This window comes from Pseudochaenichthys georgianus, chromosome 23 (genome assembly GCF_902827115.2).
Source record: "Pseudochaenichthys georgianus chromosome 23, fPseGeo1.2, whole genome shotgun sequence".
Lineage (NCBI taxonomy): Eukaryota > Metazoa > Chordata > Actinopteri > Perciformes > Channichthyidae > Pseudochaenichthys > Pseudochaenichthys georgianus.
Window position 1 is genome coordinate 13,601,185 of NC_047525.1, and position 27,564 is coordinate 13,628,748.

Here is a 27,564-nt window from a genome sequence, read left to right on the forward strand (position 1 = left end):
AAAACAATGAGATACAATTTATCTATAATCTTTTATTAGAAAGTATATTTTAAATATAATTTGGGTGACTGATCTTTAATTCAGAGGCAATTTAAGTTAGTATTTGACATTTAAATAAACATTTCAAAAAGGATTCCAGAGAAAGACAAACGTAAAAACAAGAAATATGTTTTGTTTGAGCCAATCTTTTGTGGTGAACTTCCCAAATAAATTCAGATGTCTGGATTATAATTTGATGAACACATGTCGACACTGCCACCTTGTGTTATTAATGGAAACTACAGCTATAAAGACCACCACTCAAACTCTGTATTGCCGTCTCATGTACGCTGTTTGTTAAATGATCTTATTCGTTACCTCCATCTTTGATACTAACATTGGCTGTACACATCAAGATCCACTTTCTACGCAATGTCCCATTCTAGTGGCTGCTATATCCAGATAAAGTAACAGTCTTATAGATTGAAGCATCTGTAAGTCTGGAAACCGTTTAACAGAGCACTATACGTTTCTTAAGTGTCTACCAACAACAAGAAATAAAGATGACATGCTGTGACATTTATATTTATCATTGGACAACTATCTGCAACAGACTGTAATATGGGTACTTTATGTATAAGAAACAGATTTTAACAGACAAAACAACGTGGATATATGGAGTGCAAAGTAGTATAACACCAACAAAAGCATATGTAAGAAAAGAAAAGTGATAATAATAATAATAGCTTAGATTTATATAGCATGGGACCCAATTCTTGATGGGAGAATTGCGTTTTTTTCTTTCTGAGGCAGATTTCTTCTTCTGCAGTCGTTAAGAATTGTAAAGTTTGGTATTATTATCAACTGAAACGAGAGCAGAATCTGATAACAGGCTTTTGTAAAACTCAATTAAAAATATCATTAAATGGCCACTAAAATGTCCTCATAGCTTGTTGTAGATGTTTCACTAAATTGAGGTATAACATCAGAATCAAGGCAGAAACGGGGAAATGAATAAAGTCAGAATTTAAGGTCATGAGGACGTGAATCTGGACAAGTACATTCTTTTTGCAAACATTTTTACTTTAACTTAGAAATTCAAACTAAATATCTCCCTCCTGTAACTTGTTGTTTTTCTTTAACTCATGTCTGACCCTACTTTATAGAATGTGTTCCTGTTATTGCAAAGGTAATACTTAAACATACATCCTGAGTTTCTCTCTCCTTTTATGTGCAAACTGCAGCATTAAAGAGTTAATTGTTCATTACTGGATATGCATCGCTGCATTCTCACGTGGGAATCTCTTGCTCTCACGGGATTGATGAAGTTGCCTCGAGGCACAACTCTTAATTGTCTTCTATTTAGAAGTAGGTTGCTTTGGATTCTTGACGTATAATATGAGCTTTACTTTACTTTCAGGAGAACTGACTCTCAAAAAAGGTCATTTGTATTATTTGTTGGTATTTTCAATATTCCTTTTTCTCTGGCTGTGTTTCTAGCTATACTGCATCTATTAAAAAAAGAAAACTTCTGTCCCCACTCTCCTTTAAACCCACTCAATTAACCTTTACTGTATTCTGGCTGAGCTGCAGATATGAAATAGATTCAAGCGCCTTCATCCTACATCTTTCAATTGTGCATGGATTTTAAAGACACACTAAAACACACACACTCCCTCAACAGCAGGGGTGAACACACTTCTCGCAGTTTCTTTTCTCTCTCCTCCCCTCCTCCTCTTTCTTCTTGCCGTCATTTTAATCCTTCCTCCATGCTGAGAGTTCAGTGAAGAGTGGAGAGAGGGAAAGAGGAAAACAAAAAGGACCCGATCCCTCGTTATTTTTGCATACCTGTCTCGTTCTTTAATTCTTCTTCCTGTCATTTGTCAGATCTTCTTCCTCTGTGGGATAAGGTAAGACATGGGATGTGGAAATTCCTCACCAGCCACCAAGAACAGCAGCAGCAGCAACAGCAGCAGCACTGCAGGTCAGAAACAATGTGAGAGTTTGTGCTTTAGAATATTTCAAATGGTGTTTATCTAATAGCATATAAAACATAATAATCCTATAATGTACATAGCACCTTTTAAAAGATTCTGATTCGAAATCAAAGTTACAACGTGCTTTTAAAACATAATTTGATAATTAGGTTTTGTTTAAGAAAATGCCAGATGATAAAAGTGAGTTTTAAGAAGAGATTTAAATGTTTTTTTTTGCAATATTAGAGAACATAGGAGATGATATAAAAGATTCAAAACTTTTGAACGACTCAAGTCATTTAGGTAAATTGTTCTGTTACATTTTGCTCTTAAAGGCATCGTCAGCGATTTATTTAACCATACAAAGCTGATTGGACAAACCCATACCTGTTTGATGTTGACAGCTTTGCTAACACCCACCACCTGTCTAACATGGTTTCTAAAGACACCATATTCTATCATTGAGTACACTGAATAAGTGGTATTTGTTTGTTTATATTGTATATGATATTCAACGACTAACAATAACAGTCAGTGGAGGACGGTAGCACAGTAACAGGTGTACATGTGCTTTTTTTAAATAATGTGAAAAGAAATATTAAATAGTAAAGTCATTTACACACTTTTTCATTTTATACATCTGTCTGTTTGAAACTTCAGGGCAAGCCGAGTCTTCAACAAAGGTGTAAGTTCATTTTTACTCAGACACACGCACACGCGCACACACGCACGTGCGCGCACACACACACACACACACACACACACACACACACACACACACACACACACACACACACACACACACACACACACACACACACACACACACCTTTAAGAACACATTTGGATTTTAAAACGTGTCTGTGTTGTTTGACCTTTCTCTGAAGTTTCCATTAACGTATTCAATTTGTGTTTGTGTGTGTGTGTTGACAGATTAGAAGAGTCTGTGGCAGAAGAGGAAAAATGGATGTGAGTCATTGAATAGATGTTTTTAGTGCATAGTCACATATTCTTTACGTTTATACATGAATGGATTATATAAAGTATATTTTGCATTAACATTAAGGACAGTGAGTTTGTGTGTGTGTTTGTGCATATAGGAACTACGGAGGTGTGTATGTAGGTTTTCCTACAAACCTGAGTGACATTCCTACAATACACATCGGATCACTCAGAGGTAAAAGAGACACACACACACACACACACACACACACACACACACACACACACACACACACACACACACACACACACACACACACACACACACACACACACACACACACACACACACACACACACACACACACACACACCACACACACACACACACACACACACACACACACACACACACACACACACACACACACACACACACACACACCAAACAAAATGTCAACAAAATCCATTAGAGATCAAATGCTATGCTTTATTTTCCTTCTTCTTTTTTTTTTTAAATGGCATTGGGCTCCATGCAAGAACCCAAAATGATTCCTTCGTATGTGGCACATTGAAATGATTTGACCAAATGTGAGCTTTCACAACCTTTTTCAAGTTTATAGTCAGCCACTTATCACAGGGGAACATTTTACTTTAACAAGTATTGCCTTTAATGTTTAAATATCATGGGTTTAAAAAAAGTGGTTAGGTTTGATCTTTAAAATGTGTTGAAGGCAACATACTTACGTGCCAGTTTAATACATATCTAAATCCAAATAACATACAAACACACACACAGCTTCAATTTCCTGTTGAGTCTCCAGGGTCATGAGAGCATGGGAGACAGAAAACACTGACGACCACTTCACAGTCGGCACGTGTTTGTTTTCCTTTTGTATATATGCATGTACATACAGTATACATACATATACATATATTCACATAATCTGTGTATAGCATTTATATTTTGTTAATGCTACACATGCATTTAATTGTTATGAACGACAATTTATTTTCCAATAATGCCGTAAAGCTGTCAAAGGATTTATTAAAATATTTCATTTTATTAGTGCTTCACGTGTATTTAATTGAATGTTTGATGTGTGTGTTAATTAATGAAACTGTCGTCCACAGAGCACGACTCGTCGACCCTGGGGAGGCCGCTGTGGAGGGACGGATCCTGATTTTAATGAAGAGCCAAGTGTGTGTGCTTTGCTTCAGTGTGTGTGTGTGTGTGTGTGTGTGTGTGTGTGTGTGTGTGTGTGTGTGTGTGTGTGTGTGTGTGTGTGTCGACCTCCAGTTTCTCTTTGCTTTTTTCTCGTTAGTGAGAGCTATAATGCCACATCAGCGGTTAAAGAGCCGTGCCAGGGTTGTTGCGTTAGGCTCCAGAATGAATTAAACAGTTTAATAAGTACATTTTCACTTATTTGGTGTTTTGATTGCACTTGAAGCAGATTCCATTTACCACTAACTGTTTACACTATGGCTCTGAAGCCATAACTTTTTTGCAAATTATTAATAATCTCTATAGTTTAGATTTTTGTTTTTATTTTCACTATATACATTCAGGATAAAGCTCAATGTTATATTAACTAATTAAATATCATGCACTGTAATGTGCTTTTGTTTCATTTCCGACCAGTTCAATAAATCCCTTGAAGTCAATCCTGCTGCTCTTCTTTCTGCCTCTTAGTGAACTGAAAGACGGGGAAGAACTAAGAAGAGGAAACCCTGCAGGCGTCCTTCAGTTGGCCATCAGAGACTCACAGAGTGATGAGGAGCCGCTCTCATCGTCTCTCGCTGCTTCGTCCTCCGTGAGGGCTGTGCTGGGATCAGCTGCTCCTGCTTTTGCTTGCTGTGGAGCCTGCTGTAAAACAAACTGGTTACAGACTTGTGTGCTTCTTTTGGAAGCAGATGGACTCATCACGCAGGGGCAGTTTAAACATATGAAGGTGCCTAGATAGTTGGCTCCACTTCATTTGACCTTATTGGCTTGTTGTGTATCTGCTTAATGAAAAAGAGGCAGACGCTGTGGTAACTCTCCTTGTTGAGGGAGTACCGAGTTCATCCAAATATGTAGTAGGACTAAATGTTAAACGTAAATAGGGATAAGTGTGGTGATATTCAGTCAACAAAAATCAACAAGTGTCAGTGTATCCCAATCCTCTTCTTATGCCTCACTGCTCTATTGTAGTCATAACACTATTAAAACCACACCGATGAGCAACACGGTTGCACTGGTTGGCATTTACCTTCATTATCATGAACACACACACACACACACTGTATTTTTATTTTAACAGCCAGCTTCAATCCAATGTGGAATCATTTGCTGCTGAAAATAGTCCCTAACAAAAGCACTAATGACCATTATTTTACTAAATGACGTTAGCCTTTTAGGAATATACAAATATAGATCAATGAGCTGTTTTCATATATTAATTGTACATGTCCATGTTCAATAAAACATTTGATTTAGGGAGCATGTTTCTGTAAGGTTTCCACAGTATAATACCATAGTAATGAAGGCTGGATTAACGTGTAGTACTCACGTGTAGCTTGTATAGTTTGAAATGGTAACGTGCACACTCTTGGCGTCTCCAGGACACGAACAGCTGTGAGAGGACGTCAGAAAATCATCTCTCCTTTGGGCATTTACACAAAATGAAAGCTGTATGAATGTTTTTGAGTGTGCTGTTCTTACCATTTGTGCTCAACGTGAACCCACCTGTTCTCTCCCGAGGAAGATACCTGTTGGTTTCTTAGGAAGTGGCTAAAAGAAAGCACATTATGTCACACACATGACACTGGCTCTGATGTTTCTCAATTTGATTATTTAAGAGAAGAAATCATTGAAATGTATATTGTAGCAATTTGTTGAAGTCTGTTCAAATCCACCCAAATAAACCACAACCTGCGAATGTCTTGAGGTTGTATTTCAACACATGTTTCAGCCAATTTGAATTAGTAACACATTCAGAGAATAGAGCTTATTAAAATGGCTTTGTATCCTTCCTTCTCACCACATCAATCCTATAGTACACATTCACTGTATTTGAGTTAATGTAATACAATATATCTTAATATTAGTGTTGCTCTGTGATGCTGTTGTGGCATTTCTACACACAAATGTCTATGTTTTTGTAGTGGTTGAGTTTTTTACTGTCTTCAAAATGTTTTCCTTTTGAGATGCTACAATGTGTAAGAAAGTAAATGATTTCCCCTGAAAGCTGCTTCTCTTGTTTTCAATCAAGTGATACTTTTGCTGACTTTTGTTTAACCATGAAATGTAAAAGACAAATAGATAATATAAACGGCAGGATAAAGTGAGGAACAATGGTTTATTGAGCAATTATGTTAACCAGCCCAAAGAGAAATACATGAACAAAAACAACAGTGACTAAGGTTGTATTTGAATAATTCATATTTGAGATACATTGTATTGTTTTCAGCATGTCGGCCAATCAGTAATGAGAAATTGCAGTACAGAAGGGTTACAGGTTTAGTTTTTAAATCCAAGTAGAATTTCCCAGAATACATCCCAAAATATGTGCTATTTCTCTCGAGGATGAATATTCAAATGTTATTGTCAGTATAATTTTAATGGTTGAAAGAAAGCTTTTCTGTTGAAATGTAAAACTTTATTTGGTTTAAGAAACTAAAAAGGTTCTGCTTTGATACACAAGCTTATCTACTTCATAATAAAGAAGGAATGTTTTAAATAATGAACCACAATCTGTCAACAAAAAGGAACAAGTCACCGGTGCAATAATGAACTTAAAGTGCCTCGGTGAATAAATGGTTCGTGCATTGCTTTGCAAACTGAGGTGTGTGAGGTTTCGAGGTTCCACTGGAGCTGCAGAGGAATGTAAGGCATGTGTAGTGTTATAGAAAGGCATTAAGTGTTTATGAAACAGTAATCCTGCAGCATGTAGGTGGACGAGTAGAGCGAATGTGGCTCACCAAAACCTTCACATGAAGCCCTGACTACCCTTTCTGATGACCACCTCCTCTCCTGACGCCAGCTTCCTGTACAGCTGTGACAGTTCATCAGGATGAGGCGTTTTGGACTCAGGCGTGCAGGGGATATCGAAGTCTGACGACGCCTGAGACTCTGAGAGCTCCGCCTTGCTCTCCTTCTCCTGAGTATTTATCCTGCAGTCTTCATGTCGCTCAGGGCGGAGGATCAGCGTGTCCTGGTTCTGGGAGGAGTGGTTCGACAGCGAGGCAGAGAGCGTCAGACTGAGGTTTTCATAGTCATCTGGGGCTTCCTCCTCCTCACTGAACAGTTCTGGGGTCTGTGAGCCCGTCATTTTGGAAGGGGAGGGGCTGGGGACAGAGCAGCAGGATTGTAATTGGCTGCTGAGGCTGTTCTGGCTGTCAGGAAGCGTCTCCGTGGTGAAGAAGTCCTCCCATTTCGGAGGGTGTGAGGAGCCTGCAACCTCAATTTTCTCAGCATCCTCTATCGTCTTTTCCACCTCACCCTGACATAGATTGTTGTCCTCCTTTTCTTTGTTATCCTCCTCTTCCTCATCCTCATCCTCCTCTTCACCATTGGACTCAGTGCAGTCTGCGTAGTTGCGTGAAACAGACTGCGTGTCTGTGACTGTCAGAGGAAAAGACTCCTCTGCAGACACAGGGGGCGCTGCTTCCTGAAGAGCTTTCACTAAGGATTACAGATGAACAATAAGCATTTGTTCATCAATGTATAATAATAACACATTTATACATGCACCAAATATAATCCCCCCCAAAATTAAGGGGTTAAAATAACTACGCACCATTTTTTATGTCTTGGTTCAGCGCCATCTTCTTCCTCACTGGTGCCAGATCCAGCCCGTCAAACAGCTTCTCATGGCTGTCTGAATCTAAACAGAAGAGAACAGACACTCCATACTTTAAAGGTCCCATGTCATGGCCATTTCTAATGATCATAATTCCATTGTTGAGATCTACTCAAATAGATTTATATTGTGCAATGTTCCAAACTCACATTGGTTTCTCATTCAGCATCTCTGTATAGTGTGTGTATTCCCTCTCTGTCCTAAACGGCTTGTTGGAGCTCCTGCCCCCCCCCTCCCTGTGAGCCCAGTGGCCGTCTGCGAGACACAGCGAAACCCAGCCTGAAACACACACACCCGCAGCCTGGCTGGGAGTTTGTGTGTGTGCCCCGGCTGAGTTCCGCGGTGTCTCGCTGTCTCGCCGACCCCACACCAGTGAGCCGGCTCACACTGTCCCGCTCCTCGCAGCAGCGAACCTCGCGATGTCCCGCCGAGTGTGTGTGTGTGTGTGTGTGTGTGTGTGTGTGAGGAAGTCCGCGGATTGGTCCAAACGTAACGGCTCCGTGGACGTAACGTTACGTCCCGAAATACGTCACTATACCTGTTACGGTTGCTGTTTCTGTCTGCTCATTAATCTGCCTGTGAGTGTTTTCGGATGTGCGTGTAATATGTAAATAAGCTGCGCAGTAGCCCTGACGTCATTGGCTGCCCATCTTCTGGTCCGCCTCTGAAGATGGTGATTGGATTGACGTCATCCAATCGCAGCGCACACCTGCTGGGGAGAAGTACAAAGGCCGCGGACTATCACCACTCTGGAGGCTCTGTTGAGTGAACAGACGCCTCTCGCTATTTTCTCTTCGTTCTGGGGGTTAACTTGTGTGGACCGTGTTATTGTGATTAGCAGTATTGTTGTGATTAGATGTGCTTAGATTAGTTTAGTATTGGTTGACTGTTGTCCTAGCTGTGTTTTCCTACAGCCTTCCTTTGCTAGTTGTACCACTTTTACAGTGAGGTTTTGTTTCCTTCTTTATTTAGTGTGTGAGTATTTAGTTTCCCTGTATGCGTTTAGACTCACTTTTTAGAGTCCTCCCTTAGTTTGGTTGCCCATTTAAACTTGCGCCCTTATGGCCTCTTTTGTTTGTTATTTAAACCAGTGTTTGTGGCAATTTGTTTGTTTCAGGCTGCTTGCCTGCCATTTTGTTCACCTGTTGTGCATTAAAACAACTTATAACTTTTACCAGTCCCATTTTGGTTGTGTTGCTTCCCTTTGATTCCCCTAGCTCAGAAGGGAATGTAATAATACCCAAGATGTAAACAATGGAAAAATAGAAATGTCCAACGAGGCGTTCTGGGGCAGCACAGACAGGTCTTTTCTGTGTTAGAGTTTTACTCGCTGCAGGGTGTACTTTGAGGGTTTGTGACTCTGCAGAGCGTTTACATGCAGACAAAGCTACATAACACACAAGGGGACGGGTAATAACCGGAAAATCATGACATGGGACCTTTAAGTTTGTTAAATGACAAAACGTTGTATAGCGCGTTGTTTTGCGCATTATCTGCTGGCATTACCCTTCTCCTTAGTATATATTCGGAATATCATTTGCTGTACCAAAATAAAGAACTTCATTAGAGATGCACATTCACTTTTAACTCTATTGTTATTTTTCTCACACACACAGGCCCGAAACACACACACACACAGGACCCAGACATGCATTCCTTGGGCCGGCATGTTTACCAAGGAGAAGTTATTGGGCTTCAGGGGCGTCAAAAAGGGAAAAGGGCCGGGGTCGGCGCTCTGTTGGGGGAAACATCTTCAGAGAGGTAACCAGGGGGGTATACTACGAAGCAGGATTTTCGCTTAGCCGGCTAAATTCAGGGAAAACTCCGGCTTTCCGGTCCTATGAAGCTGGTTCTCTTTTGAGCAGGCTAGATCTCCATGGTAACTTATGCTTAGCGGCTAACCTGGTCGGGACCAGGTTAGGTTGCAGGCTAAGAGCTCAACTCAGTGAAAGCACTGCCTGCTGACCAATCAGAGCTCAGTGTGCGGAGTTTAAAGCGATCAAGTCATATTACAGGAGAAAGGAAATACAGAAAAGCTGCCGTTGCAGGAAAGACGGCCGGCAAAAATCACCGACTGTGTGAACGTGAACATGAATAGAATATCACCTCCATCTTCAGAGCAATCTGACTATTATAACATTAGCGTTAAGAAAGCTTACTTAAATATCGGCCACAACATAAGTAACCGGATCAGAGTAACATTAAGTACAGTCTGCGGCATATCACTTCATAATGTATCATATATCTCCTGATCTGAGTCAGCTGAGCCGTATCTGGCCGTGCAACACTCACAGTGTCACATACTGTATGCAGAAGTATTATTTTAAGCAACACATTAAGTTGACGAAACACTCGAGACAAATGTAATTAAAGTCAGATCGTGTCTTAGAGACGGGGCAGTGATATCATAAACCTGTTAATGTACGCATTCAAACACTTTTTCCAGCTGTATTCACCTTGCAGGTGCAGCTATGTGGCTTTGATCCTGGATAAAGTGTTTAAGTCATGGATGTTTAAAGTTTAACTTCTTCATATGTCTAATATTATAGTTGACTTTTCATTCAGGAAGTATGACGCTGCGCTGTCAGTACGCTTCTCCATGTTTGTGATTAGTCGAATGCTCCAGATACCACCCCTTTCATGTGAACGCGCACCTAACTAGATAGGACACGGCTGGCTTGAGCGATCCACTTGATAACCAGCGTCGTAGTACAGTTTAGCGAGAGCGCGTATGTTTTGGATTAGGCCAACCGGCTAACTCAAACATATCCAGGTTAGGTTGAACCAGCTTCGTAGTATAGGCCCCTGGTGTCTCTAACATATCCAGCTGTAAGAATGCTCCTACTTCTCTTTGTGGTTTGTTTTTGAAAGAGAAGCTCCAAATGAAGCTTTGATAACAGAATGTATTATTTTATATTTTCAGATGTAAAGAATGAAAAGTCCTCCCAAACGTTCAGCTAGCTTCCACGAAACAACATTTCATATATCAATTTCCACATACTGTAAACCGGCATTGAGGCTAAGGAAACTGTTACAGATGTCACATTTTGCAGCACAGCACCTGTTGTGGTTATATAATGTATATGAAAGCGTGTCTCACCATATGTAGGTCGCTTCACCATGCAGCGTTTGAGGGCTCCCAGAGGTTTGTATACTGTCGCTGCTTGATCCGACTGGTTCCTGCACATCAGCATCAGCCTGTTAAAATACAAAGTGTCAACAAGTGTCTGGCAAATGCAATAACAACTCAGACTCTTACAACACGTCTTAAAATAGTTGTGGAGGTTAACGTGTTGTATCAAATCTTCACTCACATCTGTGTGACCTCAGTGAGTGTGCGACCAAGAGGGATGACACTGGGGTAGATGTTGACGGGCTGGAGGTAGGAGAGGAAGTCTTTCAGCTGAAATCAGAGAGGCACATAGATTTTAAAGCACATTATTTCAAGAAGAAAATTAAGAGAAATTACCCATTTCAAATGAAAACAGTTTAAATTGTACTTTCTCAGGTTCTTTCCATTCAATTGTACAAGTTTGAGAGTGATATGCAAGTGCATATGTGCAGAAAAATAAACATTGTAAGCATATTATGTGGTACCTCTAAGTAGGAGGAATGGAAACTGAAGCACGCTCTGAAGGAACTTGCTCCGGTTCTGGAATAAAAAACAGAAAAAAGGCAAGTTTAGCATTCATAGATTTATGTTGAATTCTTCTTTCAGTGTCTTTTTTCACTAAGCACTTTAATGGACTGCTAAAATGTTAATGTATCGTGACAAGCGTTTGTAATTGAACAAATATTCTGGATACATCTGAAGTTTACTTTATGACAACGTTTGTTTTCCTCGTCCTCTCTCCGAACCACATGGTGGATGGTTTGATGCTGATGATTTGAAGAGGGGTCCCGTCAGACGCTGTGCAGCCACACGGCAGCCGGCTGCCCTGGAAAAACTCCTCAGCCTACACACACACACACACACACACACACACACACACACACACACACACACACACACACACACACACACACACACACACACACACACACACACACACACACACACACACACACACACACACACACACACACACACACACACACACACACACACACACACACACACACACACACACACACACACACACACACACACACACACACACACACACACACACACACACACACACACGGAGCCGTTGAAACGACACTGACACAGGATTATACACACATTTGTTTTGAATAATAGTGTCAATGACAAAAACTTTCCAAAATACATTCTAAAATGAATGGCATGCAATGGGAGAGGTTATCTTATGGGTTTTATTGAAACTACATGCACTGTAATAAATACCCTTATCTGTTATCGGCTGCTTGTTTTTTTATTAGCACAAATGCACGGCCCTTCTTTGTGTGTGTGTGTGTGTGTGTGTGTGTGTGTGTGTGTGTGTGTGTGTGTGTGTGTGTGTGTGTGTGTGTGTGTGTGTGTGTGTGTGTGTGTGTGTGTGTGTGTGTGTGTGTGTGTGTGTGTGTGTGTGTGTGTGTATGTGTGTGTGTGTGTGAGAGAGACTTTAGGTGGGACCTTAGGGTGTCGACAGGCATGGATCTGCGTCCTGCGGTCAGTGGTCACGTAGCTCAGGAGCTCCGGCATCTTCTTGAACATCTCTAGACTGTTGACATGGATCTGAGAGTAAAATAAATATAAATGCAAACATATCATTGTGCACTGCTTTAGGAGTAGATGGCCACACCTGCATGTTTGAATGTGTTCATGAAAGGATATTATGGAAAACAGAACCATGTTTGCGCTACCTGTGTGTTGAACTCCTCTCCCAGGTTGGTGAACAGGTATTCATATCCATATGCAGCTTTACAGTTGAGCCACACAACATGATAAGCACTCTGACTGATCCAGTTTCTAACAAGCTCTGAGATACCGTCCAGACACACCTCCTGCCCACAGAGAAATTACAAATGACATTACAATCATTGCATCTATGGTTCAAATACATTTTAGATCAAGACAAATGAACCATTGTTAGTATGAGTTTTATCAACAATTCCTCTTTGTACTTCAGAGCCAGAGACCATCCCAGAAACGTACCCGAGAGGGAATCTGGAAAAATCGTGGGTCATAGAACGTTGAGTCCAGATAAATGCTCTGAATATCCTTCACTCTGAAACATGAAAGAACAGCGTCACACATAGACTGTGATAAGGCAAAGGTGACAAAGAAGAGGGGGAGAGTGTCTGAAGACGGGGTTTAGGTGACATTTTTACATGTAGTCATTATCCAATTGCTAAACTTTTACTGTCTTGTTACTTTTGAGAAACTTGAAGAGGCAGAAAACTGTGAAGATGTTCATCAGGACCGACCTGGTGCCAGAGTGCAGATGTTCGATTCTTGACACATCTCCAGATGCAAACCTGAAGTCTCCTGTATACAACACGTTCCCCTGAGAACCCTCAAACAGGAACCTGCAAACACACACACCATTTCTGACTCAAATCAAAATAAAACGTTTAACATTGTTTGAATATGTATCTGCCCTGACAGACCTGTATTTTTAAAATAGCCTATACATATGTTACATTTCAAAATATAAATGTCTATTAATCAAATCAGACAACTTTCTTAAAGTCTAAGACAGTTGAGGTTCAACTTACATAACAGAGCCGGGACAATGTCCTGCAGCGAGCAATGTGACCAGAATCTCTTCTTTCTGTCAAATTAACACCAGAAAGAGAGTTACAGAAAATCAAATAGGGAAACACTTAAAATTAGGAAACTAAATATACATGTGCGACTGAATGACTACAAAACAATCCTCAGTTTTTACCTCTCCAGATGCCTCATCAACCAGAGAAATCTGAGTGGGACTCTCCAGCTCTAATGCAACCTAAAACATGTAATTTTACCAGGATAAAAAAAAGAAGAAAATTATTTTTTAAATGTTTTGGGAAAAGGGACAAAACCTCTCACTTTACCAAAATACTAGAAAGCAAAGCAGAGATGAACATGACATGAAAAGCAAAACATATTTTCTGACACACAGAATCAACTTAAGGTAGAAAACGTCTGTCACAGGATGAATGCTCTAATTATCACATGCATACACAATGAAAAATGAGAGGAATAAAAGGTAACTTACAATGTATTCCTCCCAGAAAGCGTACTTGGGATTGTTCAGAAGAAGTTCTTTGGTCACGAAGGAGCAGTAAAGCCGAACTGTACGACTATAAACCAAGAGAGAAAACAATAATATAGCAACATATAAATGATATCTCCCCCATTTAGTTTATGTAGTATGTGTCCAAGTAATTTCTTTGTGGAATTCTTTATTTATTGTAAGTTTACCAATAAATCTTCATCATATAATCTTGCATCTGGCATATAACTTAAATTATCCATAATGTAACAAAATACAATATTTGTCACTACATTTTAGTGGATTAGAAGGAGAACATTGAAATACTAAGGCAAAGTACAAATACCTAAAAATGTACTAAATAAAAATAAAGCTGCCTTTGCCAAAAAACTTCACCTGAACTGCAGTTTTCTCCTGAGTATCGGTGCTTTTAGTCCTTTCATATGATCTGTCAATAAGATAAAACAGATAAACAACAATGACAACCTGTAATTTGGTGTTATATGTCTGTGGATAATCCATTTTCATCCAAACTTCCATTAAACACTCATGGTTTGTGATGCTAGCTGGCTGCCAGGCTCACCTTTGTGGCAGTGGGAGAGGAAATATGCCCGGGAATGTAGGTTCTCCCGGTCGAACCGATCCAAAGACATGGTGGGATACTCCTTCATTCGACCTGCAAATGAACTCATGTTTATGCCAAACTGTTTTAGTGGTATCTGGTGAAATTATTGTAATGTTATGTCCAGCGGAGAGAGCATATTTTGCTGTCATCTCCAGTGTTTGTCCCGCCCATTAATTTCAGTTCTTCTTCTTCGTCGTTTCGGACGATTCAAGTGCATTTGGTAAATATTACCGCCATCTATTGTCGATTTATACTCATTGGTGATCTTCTTGAATTGAGCCTCTGCTGTAAATATTGTTTCACACTTTTATCTGGACCCTGAGTCTGTAATAAAGTTTTCATTTCATTTCATTGACACATACTTCCCTTTTAGAGAAAACCATATTAACAGATCCAACAACACGGTCCCAGAGTAGTTCGTTTATGTATTGTGTTGCTGCTGAACGTATTGCCTTGTCGTTTGGCGCCATCTCCTGGAAGCTTTTGGCTGTTGTCCTCCAACACAGAAGAAGAAACCTCACGGTAACCAGGCAACCAAAGAAAAGCTAATAAATATCACCGCATGCTAACTGACGTCCGAGAGAAACTAGTTTTCCAAACAAATGTAAGTAAACAGTTATCGGTATTTTATATCAAGTAATTGTAGGGTAATGTATGGACATTGAACTGTATGAGCATGTAAGATCTTTTCAATGGACGTTATAAAAAAGTAGAGGTCATAATATAGTATTTGTTTACAGTAATGCTCGAAACTCTATTTAAGAATGTTGTATTTCAAATAAATAAATCGAGGAACACAATTTACTTTTCTTTTTAATATGTCACAATACTTAGTGCCAATTCTTAAGTTCGGCACGCATTGTAAAGCATCACTTTTTTTTACTGAAATGTCACTTCGACACTCACAGTCTGACTCTGACAAAATGCGTCAGTTCCGTCTGCCATCTGTCGCCTGTAGGATCATGTTCATGTCTAATTAGCCTCCACATCTTAACTAAATGTTTAAACTCTTGTGCATTGTTGATTCAACACGTGGTTTTGATGAATATAAAAGAAAAAAACAAGAAATTAGCCGAATATACATTTTGCTAATCCCTAGAATACATGTTTGTTTTTGTATTAATCCAATAAAACCAGTCAGACATGAAATAAAGGAATATAAATCAAAAGGTGGTATGGTAATCTTCTACTGCTCCCTCTTAAAGTGTAGAATTTTTTTTTAAACATTGTATATTTTTTAAGTTATTTTACAATGCTGTATAATATAGTGACTGACATACACAGAAAAGACAAGAAAAACAGGATGGAACAGAGTGATAATAAAAAAAGTGTAACATACAATAATAATGTAAAAAAAATAATACATAAATAAGGATAAAAACAAAGGAAGCTGAGCTATTGACAGGTTGGTGTGCATCTTTCCAGTGAAACAAAGCTAAGCATATGGCAAGTAAGGCCCATTATAAAGCATTTTTTGTTATAACTTGTCACTCTGTTTAGCAGAAATGTAATAACTTGTGCATTTTGTAATATTTCCAGCATCACCACCATGGTCTTTACTACTGATAACAACTCTACACCAAAGTCCATGAGCCGAGCCAAAGGATGGACCGCAGAGATAGAAAACCTTTTCAGATTCCAGCAGGCCGGCTACAGAGATGAACTGGAGTACATACAAGTCAAACAAGGGTCCTTGGTAAGTATAATGATATGAATGTGGAAATGATTCACAAATAGGATCACTGTCATCTATTTTTTTCTTTATCGAAACATCAAACACAAAATGTTTCTTGTAAATGCAACCCAGGAACAAATGGTCATTGTGTCAGGAATATTGTGCAAACAAATTAACTCATATTAGACATATAGACAATATATAAGGTCCTGATTTTTGTCTAGGACCATTTTTAATCTATTAAATCTATCTTTAGAATTTGGTCAACTTAAAACAGATATCATTCTCGGTACATATTATTGTTATTAGTTTGTTGTTGTGTTCATTGCTGCATTTAATGGCATATCACTTGTCTCACAAACTCTATTTTTGTTTGTTTATATGAAGCTTCTGTTCTCCAAAATTGACAGCATACTCATTTATTTTCATTGTGAACAAAATACTTGTTAGCATTGTGTCCTTTCCTTTTTATTGTAACAAAACATTAGAGGAACCAGGAGTTCCAGTAAAATAACCAATTTTAAATGATGTTAGAGGTTATTAAAAAAACAATTTCTGTCTCAGGTTGACAAATGGCCAGAGTCCGGCTTCGTGAAGAAGCTCCAACGTCGAGACAACACATTTTATTACTACAGCAGGAAAAGGGAATGTGAGGAACGTGACATCAACAAAGTCAAAGTGTATGCATATTAAAAGGTGTTCTGGCCTCCATCAATATAATAATACAGCCTGTTGACACACACTATATCTCAGATTCACCCCTGCCGAAGAAGATGACCTCTGTTTTCAAATAAAGGATTTTTTAAACAGCTGATAAGATTTTTTTTGTGATCATCTTGGTGGGTGATTGTATTTTTTGGACCAGTGCATTTTGTTTCCCACAATGTGAACCTGATTTTCCTCCTGCATGCATGGTTTTACCAAAGCCATAGTTCACTTAAAAGTCCCTGCCTACTCACTTTCAGTATATGATAATAGTTTAAAAGGAGACAGAAGAGGGCTTACTCTGTGTTTATGGATACTTTTGAATTATTATTCCCCAAACATGAGATTTTTGAATTAAGTTATCCTGGAGTTGCAGTTGATTCTGAATAGTTAAAAACAAATAAGGCATGTTAAACTGTGTAGGATTTTTTAATGCGATCACTTTCATGCCTTCAGTTATAATTACATCATTACAGTAACCAAACATGTTTTTCTTATTGTATTAAGCTGCAGGGTTTAACGAGGAGAGATGTTATTCCCACTCATGACCTGTTTAAAAATGTGATGTTTTATTTTGCTGGGATTAAACACTAGGCCTATCACACTCTCCTCATGTGATGCTAACATGAGGGGTGAGATTACGCATAGAACCCCCATTGCTCTCAGATCTGTTTTTTTCTTCCCCACATCAAGGACATATCGCTGCTTGGTTCATGAGAAATGTATTCTTTATTAATTAGAAAGATAGTTTACTCGTGGTGTTGCAAAGAGAAGTATACCATTTGAAGTGACTGACTCCTGCTTCACAGACAGCCCTGCACACCAAGGCAAGTGAGAAATGCAAAATGACATTACTTACATTACATGATAAAACTACATCAATGATTCAATAATCATTCTAAATCATAAGGTAGTAATCATCATTTTATATTTTAAAATGTATCAAGGCATTTTTTGGATTTTCAAAAAGTTAAACTGTTAACTGTATGTCTATTTTGTATACTTAAAAAACAGTTGTTTGGACTTAAACACCATGAATGGTGAGTTACACATCCACCCACCAAACTCCGTTCATGATTTTGAAGATGTAATGTTTTCTATAGTATTGTATGCATAAGGTAAACAAACGATCTGTCTCTTAAGATTATTATTTAACTATGTTATAATTCTTCTTGTTGATAATATTATTATTTTCTCGGGTTAAATTCAATGTAGTTTTACAGGAAAACTGTTCTTTTTTTTGTAATTTAGCATAATAGCACCCACAGTTTAAATAGGTTACTTTCTGAATGAAGTTTGGCGAGCTGCGTCAGTGAACCTGCTATACAAGCCCTGTCGGCTCAACAGTAAACTCGCCTTTAACAGCTTGAACTGAAGCTACCTGGTTTATTCCCTTTAATTTATACTCGACACTATTATCAGAAGTTATGTTTCCATTGGAGTCAACATGGAAGCTGTAAGGTAAGCGAACCAGTAAAGTAGAATAGTAGAAACATTAGCTTACAGCATCTTCTAAATGTCTTATTTTCAATGTAGTTCTGGCAGGTTAGCTTAGCATCGTTAGCTACCTGCTTTAGAGTTGGCCTCGTAACGGGTAAAGCTCAAGTTAGCTAACACTACAGAAGGTAGCCTTAATGGTGTCGTTTATATTCGTTATTGCATAACTGATTTGTAGGATGAATTGATATAGTGTGTAGTTTCGGTTTATTCTATTCACTTAAAGGTAACGTATGCTTAGGTTGCTATTTGGCTATGACTTACAAGGCTAACAAGCTGTGTATGTTAAAGTTACATTTGTTTTCTTACCTATTGCTGGCAAGGTACGCCATTTACTACTCAAGACAATTGCTACTATAAATTGGTAGATGTCACAGACATTGTGTTCAGTTGTGTGTTTTGCTCCAGATTTAATCTCTGAACATCCCAACAACATGCTAATGTTATGACTGGAGCAGTACAATGTCTTCTCTATATCTAAAGCTTTAAGTTAATTTACTAATCTATATTTTCTAATGTAAGCGTCTATTCCTACTCCCTTGTCTTTCAAGTGCTTAGTACCGACTGTCACTGCAACTCGTTTTGTGGATAATATGGGAATTAACCCATTTTATTATCATTATTTTACACATTACAAAACAGTTTGAATCACATGCCAAACACACCCTGACCCAGTGAGCCTGCAGGGTTTTGAAAAAAAAAACTAACAATCGATACAAATCTCAAGCTGTGAAGTCATACAATTATCGATGATTTTATTTAGTTATTTGTTGTAATTAGTTGAGTTGATTTATCAGAGAGTTATCGTTTTGGTTTCTGCGGCATTTCTATGAACTTGTAAATGGCATTTTTCATTGCATAGACTATATCACTAATCAGTTAATCAAACATACAATCCCCACATAAATAAATGATGAAAGTCTGAATAAGTGAATTATTTTAGATGTTGGTGGTCTTGTAGTGGACAAGTTGACAAAACCAATATAAAGCTTACCTAAATGCACAAATGAATGTGTCTTTAGTATTGACCTGATACACACCTGTTTGAAAATACCTAAATGATTGATTTGTTTTGATAAAGTCTCAAGGTTTTATGGAGCTACTATCAGCCTACACATGCCTACATATTTGTCTTCCTAGCTCAGTTAAGTCGTGGGTTTTCTGTTTAAGAAGCCTAGTGAATCACAAGGCTCTGGAGGAATGTAGCTTTAGGCCAGGTGTATGCCTGGTTATAACGAAGCTCTTGTTTTCCACTGTGGGCTTTTTCGGCTGAGAAAGCTCTGCAAGGGTTTTATTTAGTGGTGCACGATAATTATCGGCCCGATAATTATCGGTCCGATATTAGGAATTATGACGTCATCCCGACAAACCCGATACAAGTATTAATAGCCCCGATAATATACAATATATTTTTTGGGTAAAAAAAAAGAAAAAAATACTGCGGTGTGGGTGGATTGGGATGAGGGGCGCTTGTTTTCTCCTCGGCTCCTCCCGTTTTGCCAGTACTGTGGTATTAGTGCAGGGGTTCTCAAAGTGCGGCCCGCGGGCCAATGGCGGCCCTCGGAAATGTTTCTTGCGGCCCATGAAATTAATGTGACACGCTGAAATGCATGCGTTATATTTTAATCCTCCATAGTTGTATCTAGTAAGAATTAGAATGGAATTTAAGAATGGTAAAACTGCGTCCCCTGGGTTGTCATTCCTAAATTATGAATGACAGCTTGTGGAAAGTTTGCTAGACTACTGGTTGCATGGCAACTAGGCATCTCGCGAGTTGCGGTAATTGGTTAGTACAATAAAGAAAGGATTTGTTTTGGAATTATTTTGTGTTCCGTTTTTCTTGGGCGGCCCTCAATCCAATATTGGGTACCTGAAATTGGCCCTCACTCATCAAAACTTTGAGAACCCCTGTATTAGTGGTTTAGGAAGAGGGGAGTTTTTCACAAATCCAGCGCTCCCTAACTCATGCCTGGCTGTGACGTAAATGGTGTGCGGCCGTGAAGCCAGGACAGTAAACAAACATGTCGTCGGTAGTATGGGACTATTTCAAACTTTCAGAGTTAGATAGTTCGCTTGCTATTTGTATTAACAAATGCAATGCAGAAGTTCCACGAGGAGGGAAGAAGGCAACGAGCTGAAACATCGCCATCGCTCCGATGGTGTGTTAAAAGTGTACGAAGACGCCTGCGCTGCTAAACTAGCGGCGAATCCAAAGCCAGCTGCAAAGGCACCGGGGCTTTTACCTATCTTTTGAAAAAGGCAAGAACTTATTTGGGAAAATAAATATGGTCACTTTGAAGAGTCAAAACTGTTCTTGGCTTGGTTTTGTTCATAGTAGTAATGCTCATGTAATTTGCTCACTACTAGTCTCTTTTTTACCACCAGGTGTGCAAAAACTACAGGTACATTTAATATATATATATATATATAATATTATTATCGCTTATCGGTATCGGTCTTGAGACGCAGGAAGTTATCGGTATCGGTATCAAAAACCAATATCGTGCATCCCTACCCTTTCCTGCTGCCTTCTGACCCAGAAAGAAAGCAACCGCAGCTGCCATCTTTGAGAAAATGGGTGTTTTCCCTGCATATAGACGTTGTGTGAAACTAAACAATGTATTATCATTTCCAAAAGTGTCGTAATCCCTATCTCCCGTAATCACGTTTCTCTGTTTCTGTAATCAGAGAAAGAAACGTAACCGTACTTCAAGGAAGCTGGAAAATCAAACATCTTAATATAAAATAGAATTGTTTAACAATGTATTGCTTTAAAATGCCTTATGGTGGTTTCCCCCTGGGCCTCTTTGATACTTGGTGGAAAAACTCTTCCTAAACAAATACTTTTATACGAGTAGTGGTTTTTGTGGGCGTGAGAGGAAGCTCAGGGTGGTAAAAGTACTTTTACCATCCTCTGAATGTTGTTCGGTTTAAAATCTCTTTCAAAAATGTAATGGGTCCAAGATAAGGCCGTTAAGATAAGATAAGCTGTTCTCTTTTAAGGTCTCTATTGTATTGAGTAAAACGTCAAGTCAAAGTTCAACCTTGGATGTCGCAATGTCCATTTTTTTAGCTGATCTGGAGCTTGTGGTGAGAAAGCTTTAAGAAGATTAAGGACATCACCAAGACAGAGATTCACATAAGATTTCAAAAACTGACATTATGATTAATCAATATAAAAGAGTTGCTGAATAAAAGCACTGTTTTTATAGGGGTTTAAAGCAGGTTCAAACTTTAGATTAACTAGACTGTTAAACAGAACACTATTATTTTGTTTACATTATAGCTGAATCATTATGAAGTTAAACTTTATTTTGATTTCAGCTTCCTCCTTTAAACCGCTATCATCATCTTGCTGTTCTTTTTCTGTGAGATGGAACTGACTTGTGGTTGTTATCGCACCTGAGAAAAGAGGAAGTGAAGATGATAAGCTTCAATAAGAATCTGTTTTCTTTTGCGTTTTAATCATCAGCGGATTACTTCCACTTCCACGGTGTGTGTGTGTATATATATATGTATGTATATATATATATATATATATATACCGTTTCTCTTAGAGTTTCAACGCTGCCATAGTAATCCAAAACTTGAAATATATTCTTCGTCTTTGCATTTTAAGAAGCAGGAAACAGCATTTTGCTTTTAAATGACCTTATCAACTGAATGATATGCAGCAGTGTGGTTTATACAAATGTCTGCTGATAAAATCATTGTTTAATTTAATTTTGCATTTTAAAATCACACAGCTATTGCTGAAGTTGAGTACGTTTAACTATCTAAAGTTAAGCAATAAAAACCTGTGCTAAAGATAATAAGAAATAGAAATGAATAAAAACAATTGTTTTGTGGATTAATGAAGGAAGAGTATACATTTGATGTGATACTCATAAACTTAACTTCCCTGCAGCCGTACTTTCAACACTTTGATTTTGTGAACTCTTTATTGCTTTGCCAGAAATAATAAAACATGTATTTCTTTATGGCTTACAAGAAAGGCAGGAAGTTGCAGAACATGATGATGATGATGAGAGATAGCTTTTAGTGTCTGATTGTGCACGGCACCCTTTGTAAACATTTCCTGTTGTGATGTTCTGCCACAGATAAAGAATCCCAACCACCTGATGATCCGAGTCTCTCCCTGATGTCAAACCCACTCTGCTGACGCCGTGCAGCGGGACGGAGGCTAGCTTGTGAGCTAGCTAGCATGCAGCACTGGCCCGGGGTCTCCAAGAGGAGACACAGCTGAGAGGGAGGGAGGGTGCAGAGAGGCGGGGCGGGGCGGGGCGGGGGGGGGGGGGGCGCTGCAGAGGGTTTGGTGTCTGCAGAGCCGGCCATGGATGACTTCAGCACCAGGACGTACGGCACCAGCGGCCAGGACAACAGGCCTCTGTTCGGGGAGACCTCGGCACGGGTAGGAGCCTGGAGGGAGTGGGATGAAAACATTCTAATCAACAGCCTTACTTTATTGAACCCGGGGAGGGGGGACTTGGATTTTGGAACAGTTGCTTGATTTTAGAATATTATAATATAAAAAGACTTCCTGAATGTAAAGAAGTAAACATGTGCACATTGTACTATATAACAACAATACAAAAATATGTATGATACAATATTTTTTGCGTTTTAATGTTATGAATAATAATACATTACATGCATGTATGTTTCTTTCTGGCTTCCCTGCCCTGTTGTGTCTCTCACATTCAGTTTTTAACAAATGTAGAACTCTAAGGAATACAATATATCAGGCTTTAAATAAACGGACGATGCAAATCTGATCATCTTTTATAAACGTTGTCCCTTTCAGGATCGAATCGTCAACCTGGCTGTGGGGGGAGTCACGTCTCTGGTTGTTTTAGTAAGTACTCATTATTGAATGTCCTTTTACCACTTACATATGTAGATGTTGCTCCAAAGTAAAAGCTTGAGAAATCACCCAAATCTTTTACAGCGGCTTACTTAATGTATAAAATCAAATGTATTTTCTATTTGTATCTGTTCTTAATGACTGTAGTGAATGTGTTGGTAGAGTATTTCTTTACCATAACTTTAGAGCTGCAGTTGCAAAGGGGCATTTACTGTGTGTGCACCTCGTTGGAATGCATAAAGCGTTTTATTTAGCTTTAGACTTGGTAGGGCGTAGGATTCCTTTTAAGTCTGAATGGTTATAACTGATCTGACGTCTGTACTTATTTCCAATTCAAATTCCTACATGCTATTATGCATATTTTTTAAGTTACGGTTTGCATAAATTCTATGATCTTTTTAAAAATCTATTTTCTATTTTCCTCATTGAACCCATTTATAGTTTTACTTTCAGCATTAAAGTGTAACCTGTGCCACGAGTTGTACACATGCTCTCTGAAAGAAATGTGGTTATCTATTTTTGGATGCTGACGCAAGAGGAAAAGGGAGTTTGCAGTTAAAACAATGAATCATGTGTTTTTACTTCTCCTTCTGCAGACAGACAGTGTTTCTCCACACTGTCTGTCTGCAGAAACGAGCTGCGTTTCAACATGCATCCTTCCATAGGTCTAATAAATAAATACTGCAATTAAAGTGCAAAAGTCCTTCAGTAATAATAACAGATAGATGAAACTAAATGCCAAAGATGTTACAGCTGAAAAGCTTGTTTTTTATTAAAAATATTTTGATTATTTCGATTATTTTTGTGTTAACATTTGTCCTTTTTGTCTTGCAGGTGACTGTTATCAGTTCTTTTGTGTTCCCCTCGTTGCCTCCGCGACCGCTTAATGTCTTCTTTGCCGTGTGCATCCTGTTAGCATGTGGATCTAATATAATGCTGGTAAAAACACCATTTTGTTTTTTATTTGAAAGGCTCATTAGTTCCTGTACAAATGATAACTTAAGTACATTAAAATAGGTAATGTAAAATGACTGCCCTTTAGATTTTTGTTAGATGTTTAATGGGAATGGAAACCAGGTAAATAGTGAATCTTAAACGTACTTTTTCAGATCAAACTTTCAGTCATTTCATAGGTTTTTCTTTAAATTGCTTTGAGTCGTTGCAATCAGGGCTGAAACAATTAGTCAATTAATTAATCAAAGTTGACAAATCATTAAAATCATTTTTATCCAGTAAAACTTAACCGATTCTCAGAATGTCAGGTGCGTGTATTTATGCACTTTGCTGTATTTATTTTATCTAATTTTTTCTATTTTATAAAATTCAGACATTTCTTTCACTGTTTTCAGACATTTTTAGACTTTATTATCAAATAATAATTTAAAAAGTAATTTGGCTAAAAATAAATGGTGTTTAAATAGTCAATATGAGCCGCCTTGCCACTGAAAGTTTCTTGTAAAAATGTAAAAAATAAAACAAAAAAAATGTTTTGTGGCTTAGTGATGTATAACATTTCTACTCCAGCCAAACTGCCATTATAAATAAACCTTTTCATGTTTCTCCCTGTCAGATATATTGGTACCGGCAGGGCGATCTGGAGCCTAAATTCAGGAACCTGATTTACTACATGCTGGCGTCCATCCTGCTGCTGTGTCTATGTGCCAACCTCTACTTCCACGATGTCAGGTAAAGAGGAAGAGGAAGAAGGGAAGACATGGCCTTGACACATGAAGGACTACATGGACAGCAGGGCTCATCTCAATCTAACTTTTCCCAGCTGACCCGCAGCAAACTGGAGATACTTGGACCAAAACCAGTGAAGCTTCTAATGGTTCCAGCTGGAGGAAAACTTGTCAGACCTGTTGGTGCTGAAACACAAAGCACTGAACACACACACTGTGTTACAGTGTAGAAATCATGTACTTATAGGCCAAAACTCTGCCTGGAGACACACTGCTGGAGGGTAAACAGGTGTGTCTACATGCTCATTTATTTCATTTCTTTCTCATAATAACACACTCTTAAATTCATGCAGGAAAACATTGTGTTTGATATCATGATGCAAGAGTTAAAGGAAAAATCTGCCCGTTCATCTGGTTTTTGTAGGTCATGTCTCTTCTGTGTCATTTTGAACTTGGTATCTTATCTAAGTTGCTCATTAACTAAATGAATATCTTCAGAACGTTGGAGTATATAATAGTGAAATTGTGAATACAGTCATTGATGGAGGGCCCCAATGGTCTTCCCCTACAAAATGTATGTATTATGTTCCTCTAAACTCCAATCAGATGCCATCTTTTGATTTAATGGTGCATTCAGGGTCAAAGAATATTAAGTCATATGAACTTGACAAATGAAAAAGCCAGTGTGAGGTGCAAATGCTGGAAGCTGAGATGTGATATCTCCCAGATCTGTAGTATATACAAAAACTATTGAGTATGTACTGCAAACATTATCATGTCTGAGTTTAGGCTAGCAACCAGCAAAAAGAAGCGGGTTGTTATTTCGATCATTCCAATCATTATTAAGACTATAAAATGTCAGAACATAATAAAAAATGACCTGAGAAAAGTGGTCATCTTTGAACGTCTGAATCAGAGAATAATTGTACAGAAAGTGTTTGATAATTACTTTATTAATTAATGAATGGTCCAAGTAATGGATTTTATTTATAAATCAACAAACTATGCTTCAGCTTCTCAACACATCAGTAGATTGTTTATCATTTCCACTTCAATTCTTGTATTTAAACCTATGATTTAAACCTGTCAGGCATTTTTGAGTTGACAAATTTCTCCTGAATGCTCCATTATAGAATCTGTGAATTACTATTATATGAATGTATGCTATCAAAATTGATTTATTTTCCACATACATTTTCGCCTCATTTGCCAACTGTTGTTTTAAAATATTTGAACAGGGTGGGTTTCTCCTTTCAGCAGGAAGTAAATGATGAGCATGTAAACACTCCGCAGCAGTATTCAGTACTGTAGACTCTAGTAACAAACTAGCTAACAAAGCAATAGCACAAGCAGCTTCTGTGACAAATATATGCAACACTTTGTATGTTTTATCTCTCTCTGTCACTGCTTATCTGATTATCGCTGTGGATTTCATTCATTTTCTACTTCTAAGAGGATTTTTTAGAATGCTGAATTACACTGACTCACTGCCAATCCTTGCACTAAGTATTGGTACACACTTTAGTCTAAGCCATGCATTGCACACACAGCTGTAGCACAAATGGGAACAATAATTGTTGCTGTACACTGAATTACCCCAGATATTTAGTAACTATATCACATTGATGTGTCCGCCATTTATATTTTGCACTAATTATTCTGCCATTCACAAATCTGAGCTGGGTTTTTTCCAGAAGTAGCTCTAATTTTGACTGTTTGATTCGCTGTCTCTTTGTTTTGCATTTAAATAAGAATTATAATCATTGAAACATTCTGTATTTTAGCTCAGAGCCAACAGTGTTATAAAGAGGTGTGTTTATGTTTTTGCAGGTTAGGTAAACACTACGGTTTACAGACGTGACCCGTGACATGCAAACAGAATAATTGAACTAAAGCCAGACTGTCTCCAAATGTAGCTCAGCACTAAAGTTGAGTGGATTTTGGGACGAATTTGTTTTAGTACACTTTCAAACTTTCCCAAAGCCCAATGTGATGATTTTCAATTATTACCTGAAGTCCAAGACCAAAATACATTTAATTTACTGTCCGAAGACCAGCAAATATTCACATTTGAAAACTGGAAGCCAGATAACCGTTGTCATTGCTTTAAAGAAAATGGCTTGAACAATTAATCAAACAGCCGTATTCTCACTTTCTGCCGTATTCTCACTTTCTGCCAAAAAACTAATTCTGGTGTCATGTTTGGTCACAGGAAATGCCAAGTGTCAAAAGTTGATCGTAAAGCAAGATTTCATCAAGAAATGCCATAAGACTAAAAGTGTTCCTCTGAATACGTTTTAAAGTGAAAAATATGAAATGTATCATGACTTCTAATGTTTTCCAGCTTTGTTCCTCCAATGACAAACATCTTAGTGCTATACAAACTGAGGAGTCGACCTCACCACAACTTTAGGATCGTCAAAGCCATGTATTTCATTGTTTTATGGAATAAATAATCCTGTACCCTGAATGCCTCTTTGCTTCTCTCTCACTGTGTGTAATGATGTTTACAGCAACACAGATTACATGCAGAGTTACAGACTCTTCTGGACCATTTGGAATTTAGATAACTCAAATGCAAATGAGGGCCTGCAGATTAAAGGCCAGTTTTGCATTTAAATGTCCGTGTTAG

At 38.4% G+C, this 27,564-nt stretch overlaps 4 protein-coding genes across 6 annotated transcripts; 3 read left to right on the forward strand and 1 right to left on the reverse strand.

Moving 5' to 3' along the window:
- The first annotated feature begins 1,757 nt into the window (after positions 1-1,757).
- Positions 1,758-6,114, forward strand: LOC117439203 (overexpressed in colon carcinoma 1 protein homolog). Of its 3 annotated transcripts, none has more exons than XM_034075000.1 (6): positions 1,758-1,975; positions 2,616-2,640; positions 2,889-2,924; positions 3,056-3,132; positions 4,032-4,100; positions 4,591-6,114. In XM_034075000.1, the coding sequence occupies exons 1-5, from the start codon at positions 1,897-1,899 to the stop codon at positions 4,079-4,081; spliced, it is 267 nt and encodes an 88-aa protein (XP_033930891.1). In that variant the 5' UTR covers positions 1,758-1,896; the 3' UTR covers positions 4,082-4,100; positions 4,591-6,114. The 3 variants fall into 3 exon arrangements, with proteins under 3 accessions (XP_033930891.1, XP_033930892.1, XP_071057864.1); XM_034075001.1 differs by having other exon boundaries at positions 1,758-1,963; XM_071201763.1 differs by lacking the exon at positions 2,616-2,640 and having other exon boundaries at positions 1,758-1,963.
- Positions 6,115-6,219: 105 nt separating this feature from the next.
- dclre1c (DNA cross-link repair 1C, PSO2 homolog (S. cerevisiae)) lies at positions 6,220-14,701 on the reverse strand. Its single transcript, XM_034074858.1, has 15 exons — positions 14,468-14,701; positions 14,281-14,332; positions 13,888-13,972; positions 13,576-13,635; positions 13,403-13,458; positions 13,112-13,213; positions 12,840-12,912; positions 12,548-12,688; positions 12,318-12,419; positions 11,561-11,697; positions 11,339-11,393; positions 11,056-11,144; positions 10,842-10,939; positions 7,679-7,765; positions 6,220-7,563 (listed from the first exon to the last, which is right to left on the reverse strand). The coding sequence occupies exons 1-15, from the start codon at positions 14,574-14,576 to the stop codon at positions 6,869-6,871; spliced, it is 1,941 nt and encodes a 646-aa protein (XP_033930749.1). The 5' UTR covers positions 14,577-14,701; the 3' UTR covers positions 6,220-6,868.
- Positions 14,702-15,004: 303 nt separating this feature from the next.
- Positions 15,005-17,001, forward strand: meig1 (meiosis/spermiogenesis associated 1). Its single transcript, XM_034075162.2, has 3 exons — positions 15,005-15,113; positions 16,049-16,205; positions 16,749-17,001. The coding sequence occupies exons 2-3, from the start codon at positions 16,059-16,061 to the stop codon at positions 16,875-16,877; spliced, it is 276 nt and encodes a 91-aa protein (XP_033931053.1). The 5' UTR covers positions 15,005-15,113; positions 16,049-16,058; the 3' UTR covers positions 16,878-17,001.
- Positions 17,002-22,681: 5,680 nt separating this feature from the next.
- On the forward strand, positions 22,682-27,092 carry tmem243b (transmembrane protein 243, mitochondrial b). The gene is made up of 4 exons (XM_034112348.1): positions 22,682-22,797; positions 23,191-23,241; positions 24,085-24,189; positions 24,821-27,092. Exons 1-4 carry the CDS (start codon positions 22,720-22,722, stop codon positions 24,938-24,940), a joined length of 354 nt encoding a protein of 117 aa, XP_033968239.1. The 5' UTR covers positions 22,682-22,719; the 3' UTR covers positions 24,941-27,092.
- The last annotated feature ends 472 nt before the right edge of the window (positions 27,093-27,564 follow it).